The sequence below is a fragment of the Pipistrellus kuhlii genome, unplaced genomic scaffold (genome assembly GCF_014108245.1).
Source record: "Pipistrellus kuhlii isolate mPipKuh1 unplaced genomic scaffold, mPipKuh1.p scaffold_m20_p_53, whole genome shotgun sequence".
In the NCBI taxonomy this organism is placed as follows: domain Eukaryota; kingdom Metazoa; phylum Chordata; class Mammalia; order Chiroptera; family Vespertilionidae; genus Pipistrellus; species Pipistrellus kuhlii.
In genome coordinates this window covers 1,469,038-1,491,959 of record NW_023425555.1, presented here as the reverse complement: position 1 = coordinate 1,491,959, position 22,922 = coordinate 1,469,038, and the positions used below count along the sequence as shown (strand labels likewise).

The following is a 22,922-nucleotide window of genomic DNA, read 5'->3' as shown; positions in this document are numbered from 1 at the left end:
GCACTGGGCCTATCTGTGCTGGGCACCTCACATACTGACCCGCGCTGTCCTCGCAGGCGGAGCGCCGCTACCAGAGCCGGCTGCAGGACCTGAAGGACCGCCTGGACCAGTCGGAGAGCACCAACCGCAGCATGCAGAACTACGTGCAGTTCCTCAAGTCGTCCTATGCCAACGTGTTCGGGGACAGTCCCTACACCACCTACCTGACCAGCTCTCCCATCCGCTCCAGGTCTCCTCCCGTCTGAGGCTCGCCTGTCCCGGGCCAGGAGCCCGGACCCATGCCATGGGAACGGACACGTTGCCAAGCCATACCTGGAAAGCCCGTTGGTTTTCCCCTCTCCCAGAGCTGAAGTGCGTGTTTAGGGTCCTGTCCTTCGCCGCTGGCTCCATGAAAGCCCCTAAGCAGCAGGGCACGGAGCGGTGGAGCCACTTAGTTCTCTCCTCTCCACCAGAATCGCCTGAAGAATGTTTTTAAATACCTTGCCAGGCCTTACTCCCCTACTATGAGGGATCCAGATTTTAACTCACCATGACTTGGCTCGTTCCTTTCCTGAGAGAATGTCTGGGCTGGACTTTTCCCACCAGTCCCCCACAGCCCTCTTTCTAGAATTATATTTTTTAAGGGAATTCTCGGACCCGAGCCAGCAGGAGCTGTAGAGGTCCTTGCCACCCCTCCCGGGCTGTGGGCATATTCACTTCCTCTTTTCCTTATTTCAGGTGCGGGGTTCCCCATGCCCCCTGGAGACCATTCACATCAGTTCCCTTCAGGCCACTTGCCCACGCACTTCGCAGGAGATCCTCAGGGCTCCTGTCCCGTTGGCCTTTTAAAAGCGTAATCCCAAGATAATTAATTTTTGTTTCTCTTTGCCAGGTTTGTATCTATGGAATGCATTTATCCTTGAAATATTTGTGTTGCTTTACAAAAAGCTTTTATAATTGATATTTAAGACTCCATGGGTGATTTCCTTTACCCACTCTGTCCCTCTTCTCAAAATGATTGAGTATAATGCTTCATGGGAGCCAGTGAATATTTTTATAGTCTTTGATACCTGGAACATTAGATTTCTCATTTCATTGTGGCCCGATAGATTCTTCTGTGGAGCTTTTTGTGAAATGATGGAGGCATTGCTCACTGTTGGGGTGCAGATCACTAGCTGTTAGGAGGGAGAAAATGAGTTGTGTGTTTATATTCTGTTTTTAAAATGTTAATTGGTTTCTGAATGCTGTATTGGCTATTTTTGTTCTGTCCACATTTTTCCTGTATTTTAAAAGAAAGAACAACAGCCTTACCCAGTGGTTAGAGTATTGGCCCTCAGACTGAAGGGTCTTGGGTTCGATTCCAGTCAAGGGCACATACGTTGGTTGCAGGCTCATCCCAGACCCCAGTCAGGACACGTGCAGGAAGCAAACAATTGATGTTTCTCTCTCATCGATGTTTTTCTGTCTCTCCCCCTCCTTCCCTCTCTAAATAACAATGAAAAAATATCCTTGGGTGAGGATTAATAAGAACAACAAAAAAGTTTTTAAATTGAGAGAGAGAGAGACATCAAACATTGGTCAGTTGCCTCCCACACCACCCTGGCCCGGGATCCGAACCCACAAGCTGGGTTCGTGTTCCCTGCCTGGCAGTTGAAGCTGTCACCTTTGGGTGTACAGGACGATGCTCCAACTGACTGAGCCACACCAGCCAGGGCAACCAATTCTTTGGAGAGAACAAATCTGGTACAGTGCTGAGCTTTAACCTGCTCATTCCAGCTGGCATTAAGCTTCTGGGTGACCCAGTCTTGTTCTCTCTCAGCCACTGTGACCCAAGTCCAGAACTCCAGAGAATTCCCCTCTGGCCCCCAAGGCAGTGCCCACACTCCGGCATCTGGATTTCATGACCAGAAAACTCCCAAATTTTGGTGACATCTGTCGTTTCCAGCTGTTAATTGTGCCAAGGAAGTTCCGACAAAACAACTACTAGCCACCATTGCCACAAAGCAAGCCTGTTTTCACACCCTTAACAAATGGACTTGGGGGGGGGGGGGTCAATTGAGGAAAAAGACATATAAAACTTTAGACAATAAAAAAAATTTAAAAAATTTTGAACACAAAAAACTACAAATGGACTTGAACTTATATGGACAATATATGAAAGACCTTCCCTAGAAAGGACAGTTGGCAAACTCATACCAATGTATATACCTACTTATATAATTCATTCTTATTTTCATCAAACTAACAACACCTCAGAGCAGGGCACTGGTATTTATAACTCTGGAGTGGGAAACACCTCTCCCAACAATGTTTGTTCGGGTTCGATTCCTGGACAACGCACTAAAAAATAATGTTTTTCTTTGTCCAGAGTTTGCAAAAAAAATGAAAAATGTTTATTTTACATTGCTTCAAACTCCAGAGAGAAGCCTTCTATCCCAGACTAATCCCATGAGACAGGAAAAAGGAGAGTCTAAAGTTAAAGGACCCGGCCTGGCCAGTGCTGTTCAGTGGTTGAGGGCCTGTCCATGAGTCATGAGGACACAGAACCCAGTCAGGGCACATACCTCCCACCCCTCTCCATCTCAGTGGGGGGCATGCAGGAGGCAGACTGATTCTCTCCCATCATTTGATGTTTCCATCTCTCCCTCTTCCTCTCCGAAATCAATAAAAACCTTTTTAAAAAAATTAAAGGGTCCGAATTCAAGCTGGCTCTGGGTAATAAAGCGTATAACTTAGTGGGTTTTAGTGTATTCACAACGTTGTGCAATCATCACAACGATGGAATTTTACATTTTCATCACCCCCAAAAAGAAAGTTTTACTCATTTCCTCTTCATTCCCTCTCCATTCCCCTATGGCTCCAGCCTCTGGCAACCTCATGTTTCTGAGGTTTTGTCCTTCTGGACATTTCACATAAACGGGATTGTACAACGTGTAACTTTGTGACTGGCTTTCTTCACTTGGTATAATGTTTTCAAGGTTCCTCCCTGTTGTGTAGCACATATGTTAATGTACATTTGCGTTTAGACTTTCTGGCTATTCTGGGTAATGCTACTATGAACACTCAAGTTTTTGTATGACGCACATTTCATTTCTCTTGGCTGTATAGTAGGAGGATCGCTGGGTCAAAGGGTAATTATAACCTTTTTGAAGAAATGCCTGACTTCCATAGCAGCTGCTACCCTTCAGGCTGCCACCAGCATCCTCCTCAATTCTACGTATTCCACTTGCTACCACAAGGGGGCTCCAGGCTGCTGCAGGGCGCTGGGCTGACGTACCGCCGGGCCCTCTGGTTACGCAGGCGCGCTGTAGGCCCGGCCCCGGAAGTGGGGCGGGGTTGCTGTGTACCACTGCGTGCACGCCCCGGAAGCGGAAGCGGGAGCTCGTTATCGCGCGGCTGATTCGAGGGCTTTTCTATCACAGCATCTTGGAAGAGCGGCCACTGCGCGGCCATGCCCTCCGAGGGGCGCTGCTGGGAGACCCTGCAGGCGCTGCGCAGCTCCGACAAAGGTCGCCTCTGCTACCACCGCGACTGGCTCCTGAGGGGCGAGGTGAGCACGGGGTCCTGAGGCGGCTGGAGCCCTCTGGCCGCCGCGCCGGCACCCGCGTCCTTCCTAACAACCAGCATCTGTTTCTTGGCTCCTGGGTGTGCATCACGCTGCCCTGGGTTCCCGCTCTCCCCAGCCTGTTCTAGCCGTCGGGGGAACGCTCCTTCCGAGGTGCTCTTACTGAAGGCTTCGGGGCCACCCGCAGCCAGAGTAGGCGCCTCCGTCCATGCTCTCAAACAACCCTGGCCGCTCAGGGCCAGTGAATTTGCTGCCTGTGCTAGGTCCTCGCAGCTAGAAGGTAGTGGACGATTTTTGCAGTGGACGATTAATATGATGTATCGCTGCAAGTGAAGAATCACACACAAACTTGTCAATTTTTTATATCTTTTAAATATATTTTTATTGTCCTAACCAGTTTGGGCCCGCGGACTGAAGGGTCCCAGGTTTGATTCCTTACGTACCTTACATTCATTCTAGAGGCTGGGTCCCAGAATTGGTCTGTCTGGAAAACCGCAAAAGCGATGCTGGTTCTCAGGAAGTCGCAGCAGGAAGCTCACAGGGGCTTCAGGCCATCTCAGTTGACCTGCCAGTTGAGCTTCTCATCTCCTCCTCCTCTAGGATGTTTTAGAAGAATGTGTATCCACTCCCCAGCTCTCTTCTTACGCTGGATGGGTGGTAGAACATGTCCTTCCCCACACGCAAGAGAACCTGTCTCCCTCTGAGACGTCAGCCTCCTCGAGGTCCACTTCAGGCCTAGACCAACCTTCACTTGTCCCCACGCCTCCCATCAGAAGCCTTGCCTTCTCGCCAGCATCCCCAGGAGCACCGGCAGCGCCAGAGGGAACCGCGGTAAGGTGTTCGGTGAGCTGAGGACAGAAGACGGGGGTTGCAAAGTTGAATGTGTAACATCATCACATGACAATGCCTTTGCCCTGCATTGAGGAATGATTGTTTCTTGTAGCTGTTTGTAGGGACAATGTTGACAACATCACCCAGTGTGCTCCTTACGAAGACCTAGAGAAAGAGATTCCCCTCTATTCTTAGTCCTAAGAACAGTAACTAGCCGAAATCGGTTTGGCTCAGTGGATAGAGCGTCGGCCTGCGAACTGAAAGTTCCCAGGTTCGATTCCGGTCAAGGACATGTACGTTGATTGCGGCACATCCCTAGTAGGGGGATGTGCAAGAGGCAGCTGATCGATGATTCTCTCTCATCGATGTTTCTAACTCTCTATTCCTCTCTCCTCTTTATGAAAAATCAATTTAAAAAAACACCCCACAATAGTGACTAATGTCATGAGCATTTTCACGTGAACCTTGCATCTGTTTAATTGGTACCTTGCTTCTGTTTCACTGGTAGAATGCCCCTTTTTGTGCTGGCTGCTGGGGGTACAGGATAAAATTTAATCTGCGCTTAGGATTTACATAGCTCAGCATTAGTTCTGTCTGAGTTTTCGCCTATTTTTCGCTCTATTTTGTCACTGCCTTTGTTTCTCTTCACTTAGAAAGTTAATTGTTATCCTAGCCAGTTTGCCTCAGTGGCTAGAACGTAGGCCTGCAGACTCACGGGTCCCAGGTTCCATTCCGGTCAAGGGCACATGCCCAGGTTGCAGGCTGGATCCCCAGTAGGGGCATGCAGAAGGCAACCCACAATAATTCTCTCTCATCATTGCTGTTTCTGTAAGAAAACCCAGTGAATTGTTATTGGTGATGGTCTTTTGTTTTGTTGTTGTTTTGGCGGCATATTTTCAGAGTAGTTTGCCTGTGTACTATTCTCCCTTATCTGAGGTTTTGCTTTCCATGGTTTCAGTTACTGTGGTCAACTACAGTCTGAAACTATTAAATGGAAAAGTCCAGAAATAACAGTTCCTAAGTTTTTAGATTGTGCACCATTCTGAGTAATGTGATGAAATGCGGTGCCTCCCCATCGCCTGGGGCAGGCATCTCTCTTTGTCCAGCGTCTCCATGCTGTGTCTACTACCCGCCCATTAGTCACTGAGTAGCCATCCGCTCTCTTATTGCAGTATTGTAGTGCTTATGTTCAAGTAACTCTTTTTTTTTATTTTTTTATTTAAATATATTTTATTGATTTTTTTTACAGAGAGGAAGAGAGAGGGATAGAAAGTTAGAAACATTGATGAGAGAGAAACATCGATCGGCTGCCTCTTGCACCCCCCCCACTGGGGATGTGCCCGCAACCAGCACACGTGCCCTTGACCAGAATCGAACCTGGGACCTTTCAGTCCACAGGCAGATGCTCTATCCACTGAGCCAAACCGGTTTCTGCTGTTCAAGTACCTCCTGTAATTGTCATGTTAACTTAACACTGTCCCCAAAGTGCAGGAGTAGGGATGTTGGCAATCTGGATGTACCAGTGAGAAGCCATAAAGTGCCTCCTTTAAGCCAAAAAGTGAACGTTCTCAGCTTACTAAGGAAAGGGGGGAAATTGTATGCTGACATTGCTAGGATCCGTGGTCACACTGAACCTTCCATCCATTAAATTGTGACGAAGGAAAAAGAAATTTGTGCTAGCTTTGCTGTTGCATCTGAAACTGCAAAAGTTAATGACCACAGTGCATGATGAGTGTTCAAGTAGCAGGGAAAAGGCATATAATTTGCGGTGGATAACATGACCAGAAAGCTTGTTTGATTGATGCAGTGTGTTTTTATGCCAGAAAGTTTTGAGCCTATATGAAGACAACAGATAGTAATCAAGGGACCCCCTAAAATGAGCGACACCAGGCTATTTACTGCGTGTGAGAGATGGTTATACAACTTTAGGAATAGGTTTGGACAGAATAAGGGTGACTGTAGGTACAGAGGAGCATGATTTATTTATCTATCTATTTATTATTCTTTTAAGTTTTATTTATTGATTTGAGAAGGAGAGGAACATTGATCTGTTGTTCCACTTATGCATTCATTGGTTGATTCCTGTATGTTCTTTGACCGGGGATTGAACCTGCAACCTTGGTGTATTAGGATGATGCTCCAAGCACCTGAGCTACCCAGCCTGGGCTACCATTTGACCATTGTTGTTGTGGTTTTTTGGTGTGTGTGTGTGTGTGTGTGTGTGTGTGTGTGTGTGTGTGTAATTGGGCAAGGAAGGGAGAGGGAGCGGGAGCCACACTGTCAGGGCAGTGATGATCTGTTTTCTGTATGTCTCTGCTTGACATTATTTCTGACTTGATCCAGTTCTCAGACACATGGGGCCTTGCCTTTCCATCTCTCGATCCTGCCTAATGCTTTTTGGTTGCACTTTTTAGGAAGACTCAATATGGCAAGATGGCGGTTGGTAGCACTAGACACACACCTTCTTAGGTTAGAGAGAGCCTCCTAGATCGCTTCATCAGAGAAATCCAAAGATGAGCTCTGGCCTCATTTGGCTCTGAGCCTCATTGCTGAAGTAGATCCTGCCTACCGGAGGCTCGAGGACTTTTTTTAATTTATTTTATTTTATTTTAAGTATATTTTATTAATTTTTTTACAGAGAGGAAGAGAGAGGGATAGAGAGTTAGAAACATCGATGAGAAAGAATCATCGACCAGCTGCCTCTCGCACATCCCCCACTGGGGATGTGTCTGCAACCAAGATACATGCCCTTGACCCGACCCTTCAGTCCGCAGGCCGATGCTCTATCCACTGAGCCAAAGTGGTATTGGCAGGCTCGAGGACTTTGCTAGCTGGTCCCATGCCCCTGAGGCCAGGAAGGTGAAGGAATTGAGGATGGGGTTGCTCCATCCAGACCATTATAGCACGAATAGAGACTGTCAGAAAAAAAAAGTGGGGAAATTTGCCGGGCAGATCAAAACACACAAGCAGAAAAGAAGTTGTTGTTCCTTGTGCTTTGTGTATTTCTTTTTCTCAAGGAAAACAGAACAAGAAAGTTCTGTCAGTATCAAGAAAGGCTCACTAGCCCTGACCGGTGTGGCTCAGTGGATAGAACATTGACCTGTGGACTCAAGGGTCCCAGGTTCAATTCCAGTCAAAGGCATGTACCTTTGTTGCGGGCACATACCCAATAGGGAGTGTGCAGGAAGCAGCTGATCGATGTTTCTCTCTCATCGATGTTTCTAGTTCTCTAACCCTCTCCCTTCCTCTCTGTAAAAAATCAATAAAATATATTAAAAAGAAAAAGAAAAGCTCACTAGTTCTAACCTTTGTTTTGTTTTCATTGTTGTTTATAAGTAGGAATGTGGGTTTTGTCTTGAAGGGATGTAGGGATAACAACTATACCATCTTAAAAGCTTAATTTTTCCATTTTGTGCCTGTGCAGGGCAAACATGAGTCCCAGCACACAGAACCGATGCTACTTCAGTCCTCCAGGGGCATCAAGGTGGAAGGCTGCATCCGGATGTACGAGCTGGTGCACAGGATGAAGGGGACAGTAAGTGACCCGGGAGGCGAGGCGGCCTGACCCCAGGGAGCACGTTTAGGTGCAGTTCCTTACGGTTTCTGCTGACCATCTGCCCTCCTGAGTGCTGGCAGCTGCTGATTCCTTCGTGAGAAAGGGTAACGTAGCAGCCGAGGGTAAGCTCTCTCAAGTCAAATCCAGTTTCAAATCCCCTTCTGTGTTCCATGTGACTTCAGGAAAACTGCATAGGCTCTCCTGGATTCCATTTCTTTCTCCAGAATTTGACGATGACCTGGGGTTATAAGATAAGGTTATACTGAGAAGATGGACCTTTAGGCAGAAGTGGACTTGGCGGGAAATCTAGGCAGCGATAAGGATTGAGATTGAAATGTACATAGCAAGTTTATGATATTGGATAAGGGTTTTGGTAGATTGCTGCTGAGTTTGCAGATCCACCCAAAGGGGAGAGGTGACTGAGAGAGGTTCTGAGAAGTACGCAGATGGTGGCATGCCCTTGGGCGTGGGATAGAGTTAAGGACCGAGGGCGGGTATTCGTAGGGTAAGGGGGCAAGGTGGTGGCGCAGCTCCCGTGAGCAAGTGCGGACCCCTTTCAGGAGGGGCTGCGGCTGTGGCAGGAGGAGCAGGAGCGGAAGGTGCGGGCCCTCTCTGAGATGGCATCTGAGCAGCTGAAGCGCTTCGATGAGCGGAAGGAGCTGAAGCATCACAAGGAATTCCAGGACTTGAGGGAAATGATGGAGAAGAGGTGAGTGCCCTGAGTTAGGCCTGGCATTGTCGGCAGGGTCAGCTGGGACTGGCAGTTTAAGGAAGAGAGAAAGCAGTTTAGGAAGCATCCCTGACGGACTGTCCCTGCCGTTTCGCATGCAGCTCCAGAGAAGCCCTGGGGCAGCAAGAGAAGCTGAGAGCTGAGCATCGCCACAGAGCAAAGGTCAGAGCCCGGGCCGGTCGGCGGGGGTTTCAGAGCCTGGGAGGGCCGTGTGGGGGTCCCGGTGTCTGGCTGTAACCTGCCCGAAGAGTCAGTTCTGGCAAACCGTCATGGAGGACCGGCCCCTTTCTTGCCTCTGTGTGACTGACCCTGGCAGCCCTTCCTGCCCTGGGTCCGTCTGAGAAATACGCAGCCCGCGTGGGGCTTAAGGATGTAGAAAGAGGAGGCCAGGCTGGGTCCGTCTGAGAAATACGCAGCCCGCGTGGGGCTTAAGGACGTAGAAAGAGGAGGCCAGGCTGGGTCCGTCTGAGAAATACGTAGCCCGCGTGGGGCTTAAGGACGTAGAAAGAGGAGGCCAGGCTGGGTTCGTCTGTGAAATATGCAGCCCGCATGGGGCTTAAGGATGTACAATAGAAAGAGGAGGCCAGGAGCCCCTCCGAGAGAGTAACTCGGCAGCCCTTCTTGCAGATTCTCAACCTGAAGCTGTGGGAGGCAGAGCAGCAGCGCCTGAAGCAGGTGGAGCAGGAGCGGCTCCGCAGGGAGGAGGGCCAGGTCCGGCTCCGGGGCCTCTACGCCCTGCAGGAGGAGCTGCTGCACCTCAACCAGCAGCTGGACTCCGCGGGCCAGCACCGGGACCTGCAGGTGGCCCTGCTGGCCCTGCGGAGCCGAGGCAACCAGCTGTGCGGCCTCATCTCCGGGATCATCCGGACCACGTCGGAGGTGAGGGGCGCAGGGCTCTTCCGTCTGCAGAGTGTGTGTGTGTGTGTGTGTGTGTGTGATCCCATCCCTGATTGGGCTCATGGATAGTGTGTCTTGTCTTAGGGTTAAAAAGTTGATGTTTTCTGATTGCAAAATACTTTATTTCATTCATTCAGGAATGCATATTAAATGCCTGCTATACTTAGGATCGATATTAAAAACTTACAGTAATTTTTATTGCTTTTTTCAGTTAATGTATTTTGAACACATAACTACTCTAATTACTAAAATATTTCCATGTTTTCAAGGCACTTAAAACATCAATAAGTATCTGATGGGAGATGAAATTGGATATTTCCAACATATAACCATACCAAAATGGATTGTAAACAGCATGTCTGTACTTACCTGGCAGGGGAGATATCATGATCACGAAGGTGCTTTTCTCAGGGCGAGGCTTATCCACTGCATTCCGGACGTGCTGACCCCTGCGATGCTTCCCCCTTCATCCCCCCAAAAAAGAAAAAAGCATTGGTGGACATTTAAGTTTCTATATTTTCACTATTGTGCATAACACTGCAGTGATACCATCTTTATTTATTTATTTATTAAATATATTTTTATTCACTTCAGAGGGGAAGGGAGAGGGAGAGAGATGGAAACATCAATGATTAGAATCTTTGATAGGCTGCCTTCTGCATGCCCCCTACTGGGGATCGAGCCAGCAACATGTGGCCTTGACTGGAATCAAACTTGGGACCCTTCAGTGAGCAGGCCAACACTATCCACTGAGCCAAACCAGCTGGGGTCTGAGAGTTGAATTGTAATGTAAAACACTTTTAAATTAATTTAAACCTACATAGCAACACATAGCTACCTTATTGGACAGCACAGATCTAGGAGCTTGCTCGGATTTGTGTTTGGTTGTTTTGGGCACATGAGAACTTCGTAGGGTTAGTATGTATGTACCTGTTTTTGCACCATGCCAAAGGCATGTTCTGTCTGATGGCCTTTCCGCTTGTGATACTCAGGTCGGCAGTGGCTTCAGATACTGTCAGCTTTATCTTCCACCGCGAAGATCCCTGCGTGCCTTTACCAGTGGCCCAGTGGCCATTGCTGACCATTGTTTCATTAGAGGCGGCAGGTTTTACGTTTTTCTGAGTTTACCATTCTTTTTGGAATTCAACCACAAAGAAGAAATGCTCCCCATAAACTATTATCTTGAGGTGCAGCCTACAGAGGAAAGAAAGGATAAACATTGGAGTCTTTCCCCCATCAGTTTCCAGCGTAATGAGTTGCTTTTCTAGTATTCTCCTACAGTGACTTAAGAGGGTTTTTCTTTTTTAAAATATCATTAGGAACTTAGGAATTTAAGGGCAAAAAGATAAATCACTCTGCTTCCATCCCACTAATGGAAAGATGAGCAAAGGACAGGACAGTGTATAAAAGCACAAATATAATTGTCTAACAGATTTGAAAATAAATTCAAAATCACCATTAATACATGGGATGCAGCCGAAACCAGTTTGGCTCAGTGGATAGAGCGTCGGCCTGTGGACTGGAGGGTCCCAGGTTCGATTCCGGTCAAGGGCATGTACGTTGGTTGCGGGCACATCCCCAGTGCGGGGAGTGCAGGAGGCAACTGATAGATGTTTCTCTCTCATCAATGTTTTTAACTCTCTATCTTTCTATCTTTCTCTCTGTAAAAAATCAATAAAATATATATTTTTTAAAAATAAAAAAAGAACGGGAGGGTGAGGCTGGGTCAGGATCCAAACGGAGCCCCGGAGCCCAGGCCTCGCTCCAAAAAAAAAATAATAATAATAAAATTTAAATAAATAATAAATTCATGGAATGCAAATGAAAACACCATATCATTTTTGTATAGACTATTGTCACAACTGTTTAAAAAGTTTTTCTGTCCGGTGTTGGTGAGTGGATGTTGATGGAAAATTGGCCTTACCTGTATGAGAACTGGGTAGCAGTAGGTGTGATGAATAGTAAGACATTAGTACAACAGTTGTAAATTCTAGAACCACATTGGCTTGTGTAAGGTGTGACTCAGCCCCACAGGCTGCCTAGGGCATAGCCACAAAGCTCTGCCCCTGTCGCCCCGCCAGAACGGCTTTCCCACGGCCGAGGACCAGGCTGTGGCCGAGAGAGCGCTGCAGGAGATGCGGGAGCTCCTGGCGGACGCCAGGGCGTGTGAGGACAAGAGGCGGCAGGAGGAAGAGGAGGCCCAGGTGAAGCGGCAGGAGTCACAGCTGCAGCAGCGGCCGGAGGTCCGCAGAGAGTGCCCCGCTCCCAGCCCGGGCCCCGCAGGGAAGCGGAATGAAGGTGAGCTTCGGGTGGGCACGCTCCTTGTAAGTTCCGGGACACGCAAAGGAGCGAGAAGGTGTTTTGACTATCGGTTGATGTGGAGCCTGACTTCAGACTCCAGCACTTTCCACGAGGACTTGAAATTCTGTATCATTCTAATAGGTATATTGTTCCAAGTATTGCCGCTAGTGGGTATTTTAAATAAATACGCACAAAATACATGCTTGTTAAAACATAAGAGAATCAGTGTAGTGTAATGGTTGAGAATGCTGGCTTTGGAGCCAGATCAGTGGGAATCTAGTTTACTGCTTCCTAGCACTGTGACCTTGGCAAATTGAGAAAAAAACCTTTCCATGTCTGTTTCTTTTCTTTCTTTCTTTCTTTCTTTTTTTTTTTTTAAATATATTTTATTGATTTTATACAGAGAGGAAGGGAGAGAGACAGAGAGTTAGAAACATCGATGAGAGAGTCATCGATCAGCTACCTCTTGCACACCCTCTACCGGGGATATGCCCGCAACCAAGGTACATGCCCTTGACCGGAATCGAACCCGGGACCCTTCAGTCCCCAAGCCGACGCTCTATCCATTGAGCCAAACCGGTCCCCCCATGTCTGTTTCTTTATAAAATGAAGATAATAATAGTATCTGCTTCATGGATTAGACAGTAAAAGCAGGTAGTGCCTGCATAAGGTGATTAGAACAGTATCTGGTTCACAAGTGTTCAGCAAATACCAGCTGCTATTACGAGAGCCTGTCTTTTATTCCTCAGACCTCCAGGTAAAGGTACAAGACAGTACAATGCAGTGGTACCAGCAGCTGCAGGAGGCCTCCCGTCAGTGTGTGCTGGCCTTCGAGGGACTGACCAGCAGCAAAGACAGTCAGGTAGGGAGGGGTGGGAGCGGGGAATTCCCTGGGCCTTGTGACCTAGCTAGCATGTGATGTTCCCTAATCCAGCTCTTCAGAAAGCGATCTGCCTTCTCTCGATTCTCCCCTGGCAGGTCAAAAAGATCAAGATGGACCTCCAGAAGGCTGCCACTATCCCAGTGAGCCAGATCTCCACGATCGCAGGTTGGTCAGAGGAGTGAAGAACACTCCCCTTTGCCTGGTTTTGTTCCTCCTTAAGACTCCCCATCTACTGATCTGTAAGGCTCCCACGGACAGTGCGTTGACTCCATGTTGACAGACCAGGCCTATGTTAGGTGTATGCCTCCTATTTTGCTCTCCTTTGTTTCCTCTTCAGCACATAGAAGGTAATAATTATGTGTTTGGGGCTCATTTTAAAAAATAAGCTGTAGCTCAATGGATAGAGCAACAGCCCATGGACCAAAGGGTCCCGGGTTCAATTCTGGTGAACAGTAAGTACCTTGATTACAGGCTCCTCCCTGGCCAGGCCTTGGTCAGGGCATGTGCAGGAGGCAACCAATCCATGTGTTTCTCTTACATCGATGTTTCTCTCTCTGTCCTTCCCTTTCTTCCACTTCCCTAAAAAGCAATAGAAAAATATCCTTGAGTGAGACTTAACCAAAAATAAATAAATAAATAAATAAATAAGTAGCTGTAGGTTAATAGTGAATTGTTGAGAGTGGCTCTAACCTAAAATTGGAAGCCACTGCGGAAAATACCGCTAAGGGGACCTAGGACGTGACTCAGATCCTTGGCTTTTGTCCTGCACCAGCTCTTCCAGACTCGGAGCCCGCCCTGCTAGCACCCTAGCCCTCCTTCCTGTTCTCTCTGGAGACTGAGATGAGAGTAGGAACCGGACAGAGTTTGTGTAGAAACAGGTTTGTGTTTCATAGCAAGCCCTCTGGCTGTGGGAGCCTCCAGATGACAGAGCTGCTGCCCGGTGGCGGGGGCACATGTACAGCCAGGACTCCCGGGCCCTGGTTGACTGGGTGCCTACGGAGCGTAGGAACGTGGCCGTTCTGCCCTTGAGAGGCTACATGAAGGGACTTACCTGCCATATCCCTGCCTGAAATTCTTTCTGGACCAGGGCAGGGTATAAATAAATAAATACGTATCACTTTCTGGAATTTAAAGTGCCTCGACCTTTGATAGCAAGCATCCGGGAGAGATGGCTCAACAGCCATCCCACACCTTCTCTCCCTCCTCCTCCTCCTCCCCCTCCCCCCCTCCCCCGCTGGCTTATCCGCAGTCTTGACTCCTAAGTCGACCTACCGCCTTGCCTCCTCTTTCATCAGGAAATCGAGACGACAGGTGTGAGAGCCTCCGATGCCTGCCTTCACCTGTGCACAGCTGTACTTACCTCTCGGTCTCCTGTTTCAGAGGATGAGGTGTCCTGAGCCAGCTTCCCCGTCTGCCTCTGCCTTCATCCCCTCCCCTCCCCTCCCCTCCCCTCCCCTCCCCTTCAAGGCTTTGCTGCAGCATTATGGCTTTGCCTCCTGTTTGATGGGAGTTACTCCCTTTTTACGGGCTCCTTTTAACATGCCTGAGTCTCACACCCTAAAATCCAGTCCCTTGGACTCTACACTTCTGAGGAGTTTTGGTCCTCCTCGCGGTGTGGCCCTGGGCACTTTCCCTTTAGGAGACGCCATTCCTTTGGCTCCATCTCCGGTTCCTTGGTCTCCTGCCCTCGCCTCAGTACTCGGTGTTTCTGAGGCTTCTGCTGTCCCCTCACTTCTCCTACATCCCTCCATGGCATCCAGCATTACTGCCTGTGTGCGGAGGAATGACTCCCAAACCTGCCTCCTCCTCATCCAGCTCCTCGGAGCTCAGATGCTCCAGGAGCAGCTGCCTGGGGGGCATCTGTGTGTGGATGGCTCTCGGATACCTCAGTGCAGCGTGTGGAGGTCTGAGCTTGTCACTTCCTGAGGCCTGGTTTTCGCCCCTTTGTGCTGAGTAATCGGCAGCACCATGTCTGTTTGGCTGGCACCTGGAAGGCAGCCCTGACTGCCTCCTCTAGTTCGTTCTCCATGTCTAATAAGGGCACATTATTAAGTGATTGGGAGCATGGCGGGTGTTTCTAAGCTGGTGACGCCATGCTAAGTTAATCCTCACCGAGGATACTTTTCCGTTGATTTTTAGAGAGAGGAAAAGACAGAAACATCGATGTGAGAGAAAAAACATCAGTTGGTTGCCTCCTGCACGAGCCCCAGCCAGGGCTCAGGCCGGGGAGGAGCCTGCAAGCGAGGTACATGCCCTTAAATGGAATCGAACCCAGGACCCTGTGGTCCACAGGCCGACGCTTTATCCACTGAGCCAAACCAGCTAGGGCAGTGGTCGGTGAGTTTAAGAATTAGTTCATTCCCAAATAAGGGGTTCCTATGCAATAGTATGCTTGGTGGACTTTTTGCATTCCCCCCGATGTGTGTTTGATTGTCATGCACTTTCTGCACCGTATTTTGTCCTTAGGCTCTGAAATTCCATAGGATTTACGTAGCTTCCTTCTGCAAAATAGATTGACGTAAGTCACTTTGTCTCTTTCATACCCAGGCTCCAAGCTGAAGGAGATCTTCGACAAGATCCACAACCTACTCTCTGGAAAACCTGTTCAATCTGGCGGGCGCTCCGTGTCCGTCACACTTAACCCGCAGGGCCTGGACTTCGTCCAGTACAAACTGGCGGAGAAGTTCGTGGTGAGAGGCCTTATGGCAGAGGGACGGGAAGAGGGGCTGGTGCGCAGCGCTTAGTTCTCCATGTTAACGCCGCCCCCTCTCTGCGGGCAGAAACAAGGCGAGGAGGAGGTGGCCTCCCACCACGAGGCGGCCTTCCCCATCGCCGTGGTGGCGTCCGGCATCTGGGAGCTGCACCCGAGGGTGGGGGACCTCATTCTGGCTCACCTGCACAAGAACTGCCCGTACTCCGTCCCCTTCTACCCGGCCTTCAGGGAGGGCATGGCCTTGGAAGACTATCAGAGGTGAGCTGTTCTCCTGACCGGCCCGAGGGCGATTCTCGAAGTAGAAATAGAATTTCTGTTCCTCCTCCTCACAGCTTTTGTGTGTCTTGAATATTATGTCAGAAAATGCAGTGTTTTTCATGCAAACTGGACAGTTTTGGAAACTTGTGGATTTAGGTGTCAATAATCAATACAGTTTAGTGGAAAGAACAATGGATCTGGAGTCCACGAGTCTTGGAACTTTATCCCTTGTCTTTGAATAACTTTGCAAAGTGGACAAATAATTTTACCTCTGTGGGTGTCATTTTCCTTATTAGTATATGATTTGATGACCTGTGAGTTCACCTCACAGGACTTATATGATGCACACCTTTGATATGGATGTGAGTCTTTTACAAACGCAATAATGTGCAATATTGTATTAATAATATGTTGTTACTTTTAGCCATGAAACGAAATCTCTGTCTTGTCCCTCTCATTTTGACCTTGTCGCACTGAATTTTTCCTTCCCACTTAGAATGCTCGGCTACCAAGTGAAGGACTCCAAGGTGGAGCAGCAGGACAACTTTCTAAAGCGCATGTCTGGGATGATGCGTCTTTATGCCGCCATCATCCAGCTCCGGTGGCCGTATGGAACGCGGCAAGAGGTACGAGAAAAGGCTTACTGCTGAAACCGGTTTGGCTCAGTGGTAGAGCGTCGGACTGAAAGGTCCCGGGTTCGATTCTGGTCAAGGGCACACATGCCTGGGTTGTGGGCTTGATCTCCAGTAGGGGGCGTGCAAGAGGCAGCTGATCGATGATTCTCTCTCATCATTGATGTTTCTTTCTCTCTCTCTCCCTCTCTAGTCCTCTCTGAAATAAAAAATATATATATATATATATATATATATATATATATATATATATATATACATATATACACACACGCGCGCGCGCGCGCACACACACACACACACACACACACACACACACAAACAGTTTATTTGGCTTTGGTTGTTGCTGTCCTGCTGCATGTGCTTGGGTTAGAGATATGGCCTCACATCCACTTGGGAATGGCTGGATGGTAACAGGGAGTGGAGCTCTGAACAAAGTGAGATCAAATCATGACCGAGCTTCTCTCCTCCCAGGCTCACCCTCACGGCTTAAACCATGGCTGGCGCTGGTTGGCACAGATACTCAACATGGAGCCCCTGTCAGACGTGACAGCCACCCTCCTCTTTGACTTCTTGGAGGTACACAATGCAGTTACCACAGTGGTTGAAGCAGCCTTGGGCCTCTGCCTGACACGAGTGGGGAAGCAATATAGACGTGGGGGTGCCGGTGAACACACAGGGGCTAGTGTCAGGTTTTCCTGAGTCCTACGGCAAGCATAGCTTTCTCCCCACGGGACTTGTCTTCTCCGTGGATGTCTTCTCCTTGTAAAGAATGGGGACTGTACATCCCAGCACAGTGAAAAGGGGAACAGGTTTAGGGACAGAAAGTGACCCCCAGGACCAAGGGCAGGATAGACTGTTGGATCTCATGAGGGTCTCGAACCAGGAACTGGGATGTCACCAGGTACCAAGAGTTTTCTCGCTGTGTCTTTCACATGATTCTTCCTGCCAGTTGCCACGTTCTTGCTCTCCAGGCCGACTTTCTCTGGTTCTCTGTACACAGTGAAGGCCTACATCCCTCAGTCTTGGTGTGGCCACCCAGTCTAGGGGGACTGGTATCCCGCCATTGCGATTTGTAATTCTCAGAACAGAAAATATACTTAAACAGCCTGAGTCAGGTGTTTCCTCATCCAGAAGGCTCTCTAGAGTCACTTACAAGAGGCCACCCCTCTAACGTGAGAGGAAGGTTTGTGTTGAAAGGAGACGCTGCTTAAAGAAGGCACAAGCTGCCGGCCATAAATCCCGGGCCATTTGGCCTTGAGATGCCAATGGTTTCTAATCGCCTTAAAGCTCCTGAAGTCACAGTTCGCGAACAGCGACCCTGAGTCGTTGAGAACACAGAGGGACTCTGTGTCCTCTGCTTACTGAGGTTGGGGGGGTGCCAGCCCTTTGGACAGGCTTACGTGCAGTACAGTAAATCAGAGGAGACTAGTTAGTGGAGTTTGGTTCATGCTAATACCTGGCAGGCTGGTTAAATGGAGGTTTGCCGTCCAGAGAGAGATGCTTCAGAAGGAAATTGTATTTTTCCATTTATTCCCTTGGTTGCCAGCTCGGCCATTCTGTGGCTGAAATTCTGGACAGGAGTGGAAGGCCAGGCCGATTGTGGTTTCTGGATCTCTCGGAGGAGTTGAACTTTCATTCTCTGCCTGTCTTCCCCCCTAGGTGTGTGGGAATGCCCTCATGAAGCAGTACCAGGCCCAGTTCTGGAAGATGATGCTCCTCATCAAAGAGGACTACTTCCCCAGGTATCAGCCTTGTTGAGCAGACACCAGGGATTCGGAAGGTAGAACTCAGGACACCAGACACCCTTGGGTGCTGTTACATGCTGGTTTGCCTTGGTTCAAAACATCTGCATTAAGTATGACATCCCCTACTCCAATCCTGCTCTTTGATATCTAAATAAACTTTTTATTTTAAATATCTTTTTAATGATTTCAGAGAGGAAGGGAGAGGGAGAGAGAGAGGGAAACGTCAATGATGAAAGAGAATCATTGATTGGCTGCCTCCTGCACACACCTCAGTGGGGATCAAGCCTGCAACCCTGGCATATGCCCTGACTGGGAATCGAATCGTGACCTTCCGGTTCATAGGTTGATGCTCAACCACTAAATTCTATTCTTTTCCACACCCCCAGGTAATCTGGGGATGGTGATTACATGCAGTTTTGAATTAAACTAAGGAGTCAAACCCCCTCAATAAGTCAGTTAAAAAAACTGACTTACCATTTAATTTGCTTGACCCTGGTGTGGCGTTCAGCTTTACGTTCCCTTCTCATTCCTCTCACCTCATTGGCGTTTCAAACGGGGAAAGGCCCTGACAGCCCATCCCACCGATCACAGGCCTTGGGAGGAGGAGTGCTTTCTCTCCTTCACCCCGTGTTCGGGAAGAGCGACTGCATCCTTAGTCTAGAACAGTGGTCGCCAACTGGCAGTCTGTGAGGTCTGAAAGGTTGGCGACCGCGGGTCTGGAAGACGTCTTTGTGAGTCATTGGGCCATGCCCTTGCCCTGGCTCCTTTCCAAGAAATAGGTGTCACTCACCACGTGTCATCTTTCCGTTCCTGCAGGATTGAAGCCATTACCAGCTCGGGACAGATGGGTTCCTTCATCCGCCTCAAGCAGTTCTTGGAGGTAAGACGCCCTAGACCCACTCATCCCAAACGGGTGTTGGCCTCAAACAAGCCTCTGCCTGACAGGTCTTGGACTCCAGGCTCTCTGATTGAAGTCTCTTCTTGATTTTTCCAAACCCTACTTGTTTGTCCATAATTTCCCCAGAACCTTAAAGACTGCCATTTCTCCTTCCTGCATGCCATTGCCCGTCGGGAAGCTCCCTAAGAGAGGAATAAAACCTGTCTAATGAGTCCTGTCTCACCAGTCCATTTTGGCATGGTGGCCAAGGTTCTTCTCTTTAAAAAAGAAAGAAAAATTTTTAAATTGATTTTAGAGAAGAGGGGAGAAGAAGAGAGAGAGAGAAACATCAGTGATGAGAGAGAATCATTGATTGGCTGCCTCCTGCATGCCCCCGACTCAAGCTGAAACCTGGACATGTGTCCTGACCTGGAATCGAACCGTGAACTCCTGGTTCATAGGTCCACGCTCAACCACTGAGCCACGCCAGTCGGGCCCAGTCTCAGGTCTGGGGAGATGGTGAGTTTCTCCACAAGAACAGACTGAACTTTCAGCCAGACTCCTCATATTTCTCAGCAGTTAACATTTGTAAGCAGTTAGTGTTGACAGGTAACAGGACTCTGGTAGGTCTGCCGACACAGCCCACTGACTTCCGGTTCCCAGGAGCCCAGTTGGGAAACCAGCGATATTGAAAGGTGGGCCAGGCAATGGGAGACAGAGAGGGCAGGCAGAATGATAGCATAGCATTTGTCTTCGGCTGAGCTTCATGCAGAAACAAGTCTTAGATACAACCACATGCCTACCACCTTTTCCTTTTTTGAGCACTGTTCTGTGGGGCCTAAGCTTGCTGTCCCTCAGGGTTTCTTCTAATTGGTAAGCGTTGGAAGCAGTGTTAACAGAAAGTCGTTGTTTTCTTCCTCTTCCTCTGACCAGAAATGTTTGCAGCGCAAGGAGATTCCTGTCCCCAAGGGCTTTCTGACTTCCTCCTTCTGGCGTTCCTGAGGTCTGCTCCTCACCCACCATCACCTGTTTGTCGAAGAGGTGCCATAATAAAGCAACTGAACATAGCTGTATTTGAGAGAGCAACGGCAGACTTAGAAACCTACCACTCTGTATTTTTATACATTTATGCCTTGTGACTAGGAAAGGTTCTCCTGGGTCACAAAAGTCTAGGTGGTCTGATGACTCCTCAAGGGATCCACACGACAGAATAAATGGCTTTGGCCTTCTCGCTTTGGCAAACGTTTTGAGTGTTTAGCACTTGAGGCCACTCTTTCATTACCTTTCTGACTCCTCTTTTCAGAAAGGAGGTGGTACCTGAGCGGTTCACGCTGAGCTGAAGTGAGCCCCCCACTTCCCAGTGTCCCGTGGGAGGTGAGGCCCGAATCCTTCCATACGGATCTGAGCTGTGGCTGCTTTGCCTTTCTCAGCTTGTGACGTAATTGGCAATTCAGAGGAAATGCCTGCGGTAGAGATGGCATTGAGGGTCGCCTAGCGTCTGGGGTTAGGACCTGCCACGTGTTGTGTTGCACCAAAAGCACTGTTTGCCCTCTTACTGGAATTCAGTGCCCGGATGACAAGAGATGCATGAACCAGGGCAGGTGCCTTCTGTGTGTGTGTGTGTGTGTGTGTGTGTGTCTCAGTTTGAAGAAGATGGGCTGAGATGGAGCTGGCCACATTATGCATGAGCTGAGCATCCAGAATCAGTGACTTGGAGTTAAACAGAGATGTTAGGAATTGAGAACTGCTTTATTGTTATTGTTTTACTTGTTCTGACTTATGAATGATGATAAATTTGCCTGACTAAACCCACTACAAAAATCCAAAGCTTGGCTTTTCAGATAAGAGTCGAGATTTGCGTATGGAAAGATCGCTGCCTTTTATAAAAGCTGCGGAGGCAGCGGCCTGGTCTCTTCCTCCTTAACTGTCGTGTGTGGGGAGTGGGGTGTTTGCAGAGACTCCCTGGTTCTGTTGTAGTGACCTGTCTATCAACTGTTTACTTTGGTGCCAAAACATAAGTAATAAAGTTTGAGTTTTAAAAATCCATTGCTGGTATCTAGTTGGTTCAATATGATCAACTTCTGTGCCTTGAGCTGTTCAATCACTGGGGCGTGGTAGCGCCAAGTCTGGGTATAGAGAAGCACACATTTTTTCCTTTTTTGCCTATTGACCTTTACTTTGGGAAAAGTGGCCCTTTTAAAAAAAAATTATACAGCAGCAACTGATTCTGTTTTATCTAGCAGAAATGGAAAAATTACTAAAGATTTGCAATGTGGACACAATGGAATGAATGATGGGAGACGTGGGCTCAATTCACTTAAGGTTTTGTGGCTGTGGGTAGGCGTCTCACCCTCTCTGAGCCCCACGATCCCCACCTGCAAAACTCAATTGGCACATCAGTAGGTTTCAAATTGTGTTCGTAGCAGTCTCAGCAGTGCTCCCAGCCTGTGTGTCATGGCCACTGACCTCAGCCGGCCACTCTTTTCCTGTGCGGTACAGTCAGCAGCATCTTCTAAGCATCATGACGGGGGACAGGTTGGGAAGCAGGGATGCGGGATGGAGCTCCGCCCTGTAGCCAGTCAGCACATGGAGGCTTTTATGCAAAGTTTCTTTAAGATACCACTGCCATCTGCTGGGAAATTGTCCTATTCGGAACTCAAAATCTGTGACACTAGCAGGCGAATGGTGCAGCTCACATTTTGCACCTTTAATATATAGTTTATTGATTTTTCACAGAGAGGAAGAGAGAGGGATAGAAAGTTAGAAACATCGATGAGAGAGAAACATCAACCAGCTGCCTCCTGCATGCCCCCACTGAAAATGTGCCCGCAACCAATGTACATGCCCCTGACTGGAATCGAACTTGGGACCCTCCAGTCCGCAGGCCGACGCTCTATCCACTGAGCCAAACCGGTTTCGGCAGCCTTTTTGCTTTCTGTGCTAGGTGTGTTGGGGTTCTCTGTAAGGCTGTGTGTGGGAAAGTTCCTCCACCAAAAATTTAGCGTGAGAAGGCAGTGGACAGCCTGATCGCCAAGGTCTCTGCTCCTTTGAACCACTCCATGGAGAGCACTTCTGATGCTGGAGGGTTTTGCCTCTAGCCCTGTTTAACAGCAGCTTGCTCGTGTCATTCAGTGCTTGGTATTCCTAACGGGTTCTTGATGGGAAACCAAGAAGAGGCATTTGGGAGGCCAGGTTTTTGATACTCCCTGATGGTGTCACCTTCAGGGATAGTGACTGCCAATAGATGCAACTCCTGATGGGCAGCAGCATCAGATTCCTTAGAGTAGAACACTGGAGGACTGCATTCTGTTCTTAAGTTCAAGTACTCACTTGCCTGCTTGCTTCCTTGCAGGCTTGACCTCATTTCTCAGGCAGCGTGCCCATATTGTTGGTATGGCATTGTCCTACATCATTCTATTTTTTTTTTATTTCTCCCCCTCCCTCTCCCCTGTCCTACATCATGTTAAAGCAAATGTGATGATCTGAAAATTCAAAACCCTACACATCCCTTGAATAGAGGAATGGAGTTCTGGGGATGTTCACCCAGGCACTGAGCGCTTCCCCCACTTCTCAAGCTTCCTCTGACGATAGCAGTGACATCATGAAGTTTGGGTGTCTTCTCTCTCAGCTGGGACACCCCAAAGAGCCCCAGACCTTCACACAGGTGCCTTATCGGGCCTGCAAATTCATCCCCTATGGTCTATTCCACCTGAGTTTCTGATACTGATTTCCGGTGGATCTGCAGAAAACAGATGAGAGCTGCAGTCTTCAGGCCGGGAGATGAATTTACAAAAACACCAATTTTAAAAGAATTGATCCTCTAGGTTGCAGCCAGGCTTTCTTTCCAAAAAAATAATTACTTTATACAGATGACGTATCCAAGAAGCTTATTTTTCTTAGCGCCTTCAGGACAATTATACTAACTGTATTATGTGATCCTGCGCCAGAAAAA

The 22,922-nt window shown here is 48.5% G+C and overlaps 2 protein-coding genes and 1 pseudogene across 12 annotated transcripts in view; all 3 read left to right on the top strand.

The window, feature by feature from the left end:
- Positions 1–989, top strand: part of ODF2 (outer dense fiber of sperm tails 2) — a 31,497-nt gene extending 30,508 nt beyond the window's left edge. For all 8 annotated transcript variants that reach the window (XM_036416117.2, XM_036416115.2, XM_036416114.2 and 5 more), the window contains one exon: positions 57–989. In XM_036416117.2, the coding sequence (XP_036272010.1) occupies positions 57–245 (189 nt within the window). In that variant the 3' untranslated portion in view covers positions 246–989. The remainder of the gene's footprint in view (positions 1–56) is intronic.
- Positions 990–3,335: 2,346 nt separating this feature from the next.
- On the top strand, positions 3,336–22,710 carry GLE1 (GLE1 RNA export mediator). Of its 4 annotated transcripts, XR_006740151.1 has the most exons (17): positions 3,337–3,529; positions 4,145–4,375; positions 7,800–7,910; positions 8,492–8,640; positions 8,763–8,823; positions 9,289–9,540; positions 11,640–11,856; positions 12,609–12,721; positions 12,838–12,907; positions 15,290–15,432; positions 15,523–15,713; positions 16,210–16,339; positions 16,820–16,924; positions 18,008–18,090; positions 18,910–18,973; positions 22,323–22,384; positions 22,434–22,710. XR_006740151.1 is itself a non-coding variant. In XM_036416211.2 (16 exons), exons 1-16 carry the CDS (start codon positions 3,431–3,433, stop codon positions 19,970–19,972), a joined length of 2,088 nt encoding a protein of 695 aa, XP_036272104.1. In that variant the 5' UTR covers positions 3,338–3,430; the 3' UTR covers positions 19,973–21,011. The 4 variants fall into 4 exon arrangements, 3 of the variants coding, with proteins under 3 accessions (XP_045429590.1, XP_036272104.1, XP_036272103.1); XM_036416211.2 differs by lacking the exons at positions 22,323–22,384; positions 22,434–22,710 and adding an exon at positions 19,904–21,011 and having other exon boundaries at positions 3,338–3,529; XM_045573634.1 differs by lacking the exons at positions 22,323–22,384; positions 22,434–22,710 and having other exon boundaries at positions 3,336–3,529; positions 18,910–19,199.
- Positions 9,920–10,105, top strand: LOC118706723 (annotated as a pseudogene).
- Positions 22,711–22,922: the final 212 nt, after the last annotated feature.

Bases quoted from the DNA above. Each gene is read 5' to 3' on its own strand.
- GLE1 (XM_045573634.1), top strand. From the start codon at position 3,431: ATGCCCTCCGAGGGGCGCTGCTGGGAGACCCTGCAGGCGCTGCGCAGC. The intron at 9,541-11,639 runs GTGAGGGGCGCA...TCGCCCCGCCAG, and splicing joins TCATCCGGACCACGTCGGAG to AACGGCTTTCCCACGGCCGA. The intron at 11,857-12,608 runs GTGAGCTTCGGG...TTTATTCCTCAG, and splicing joins CGCAGGGAAGCGGAATGAAG to ACCTCCAGGTAAAGGTACAA.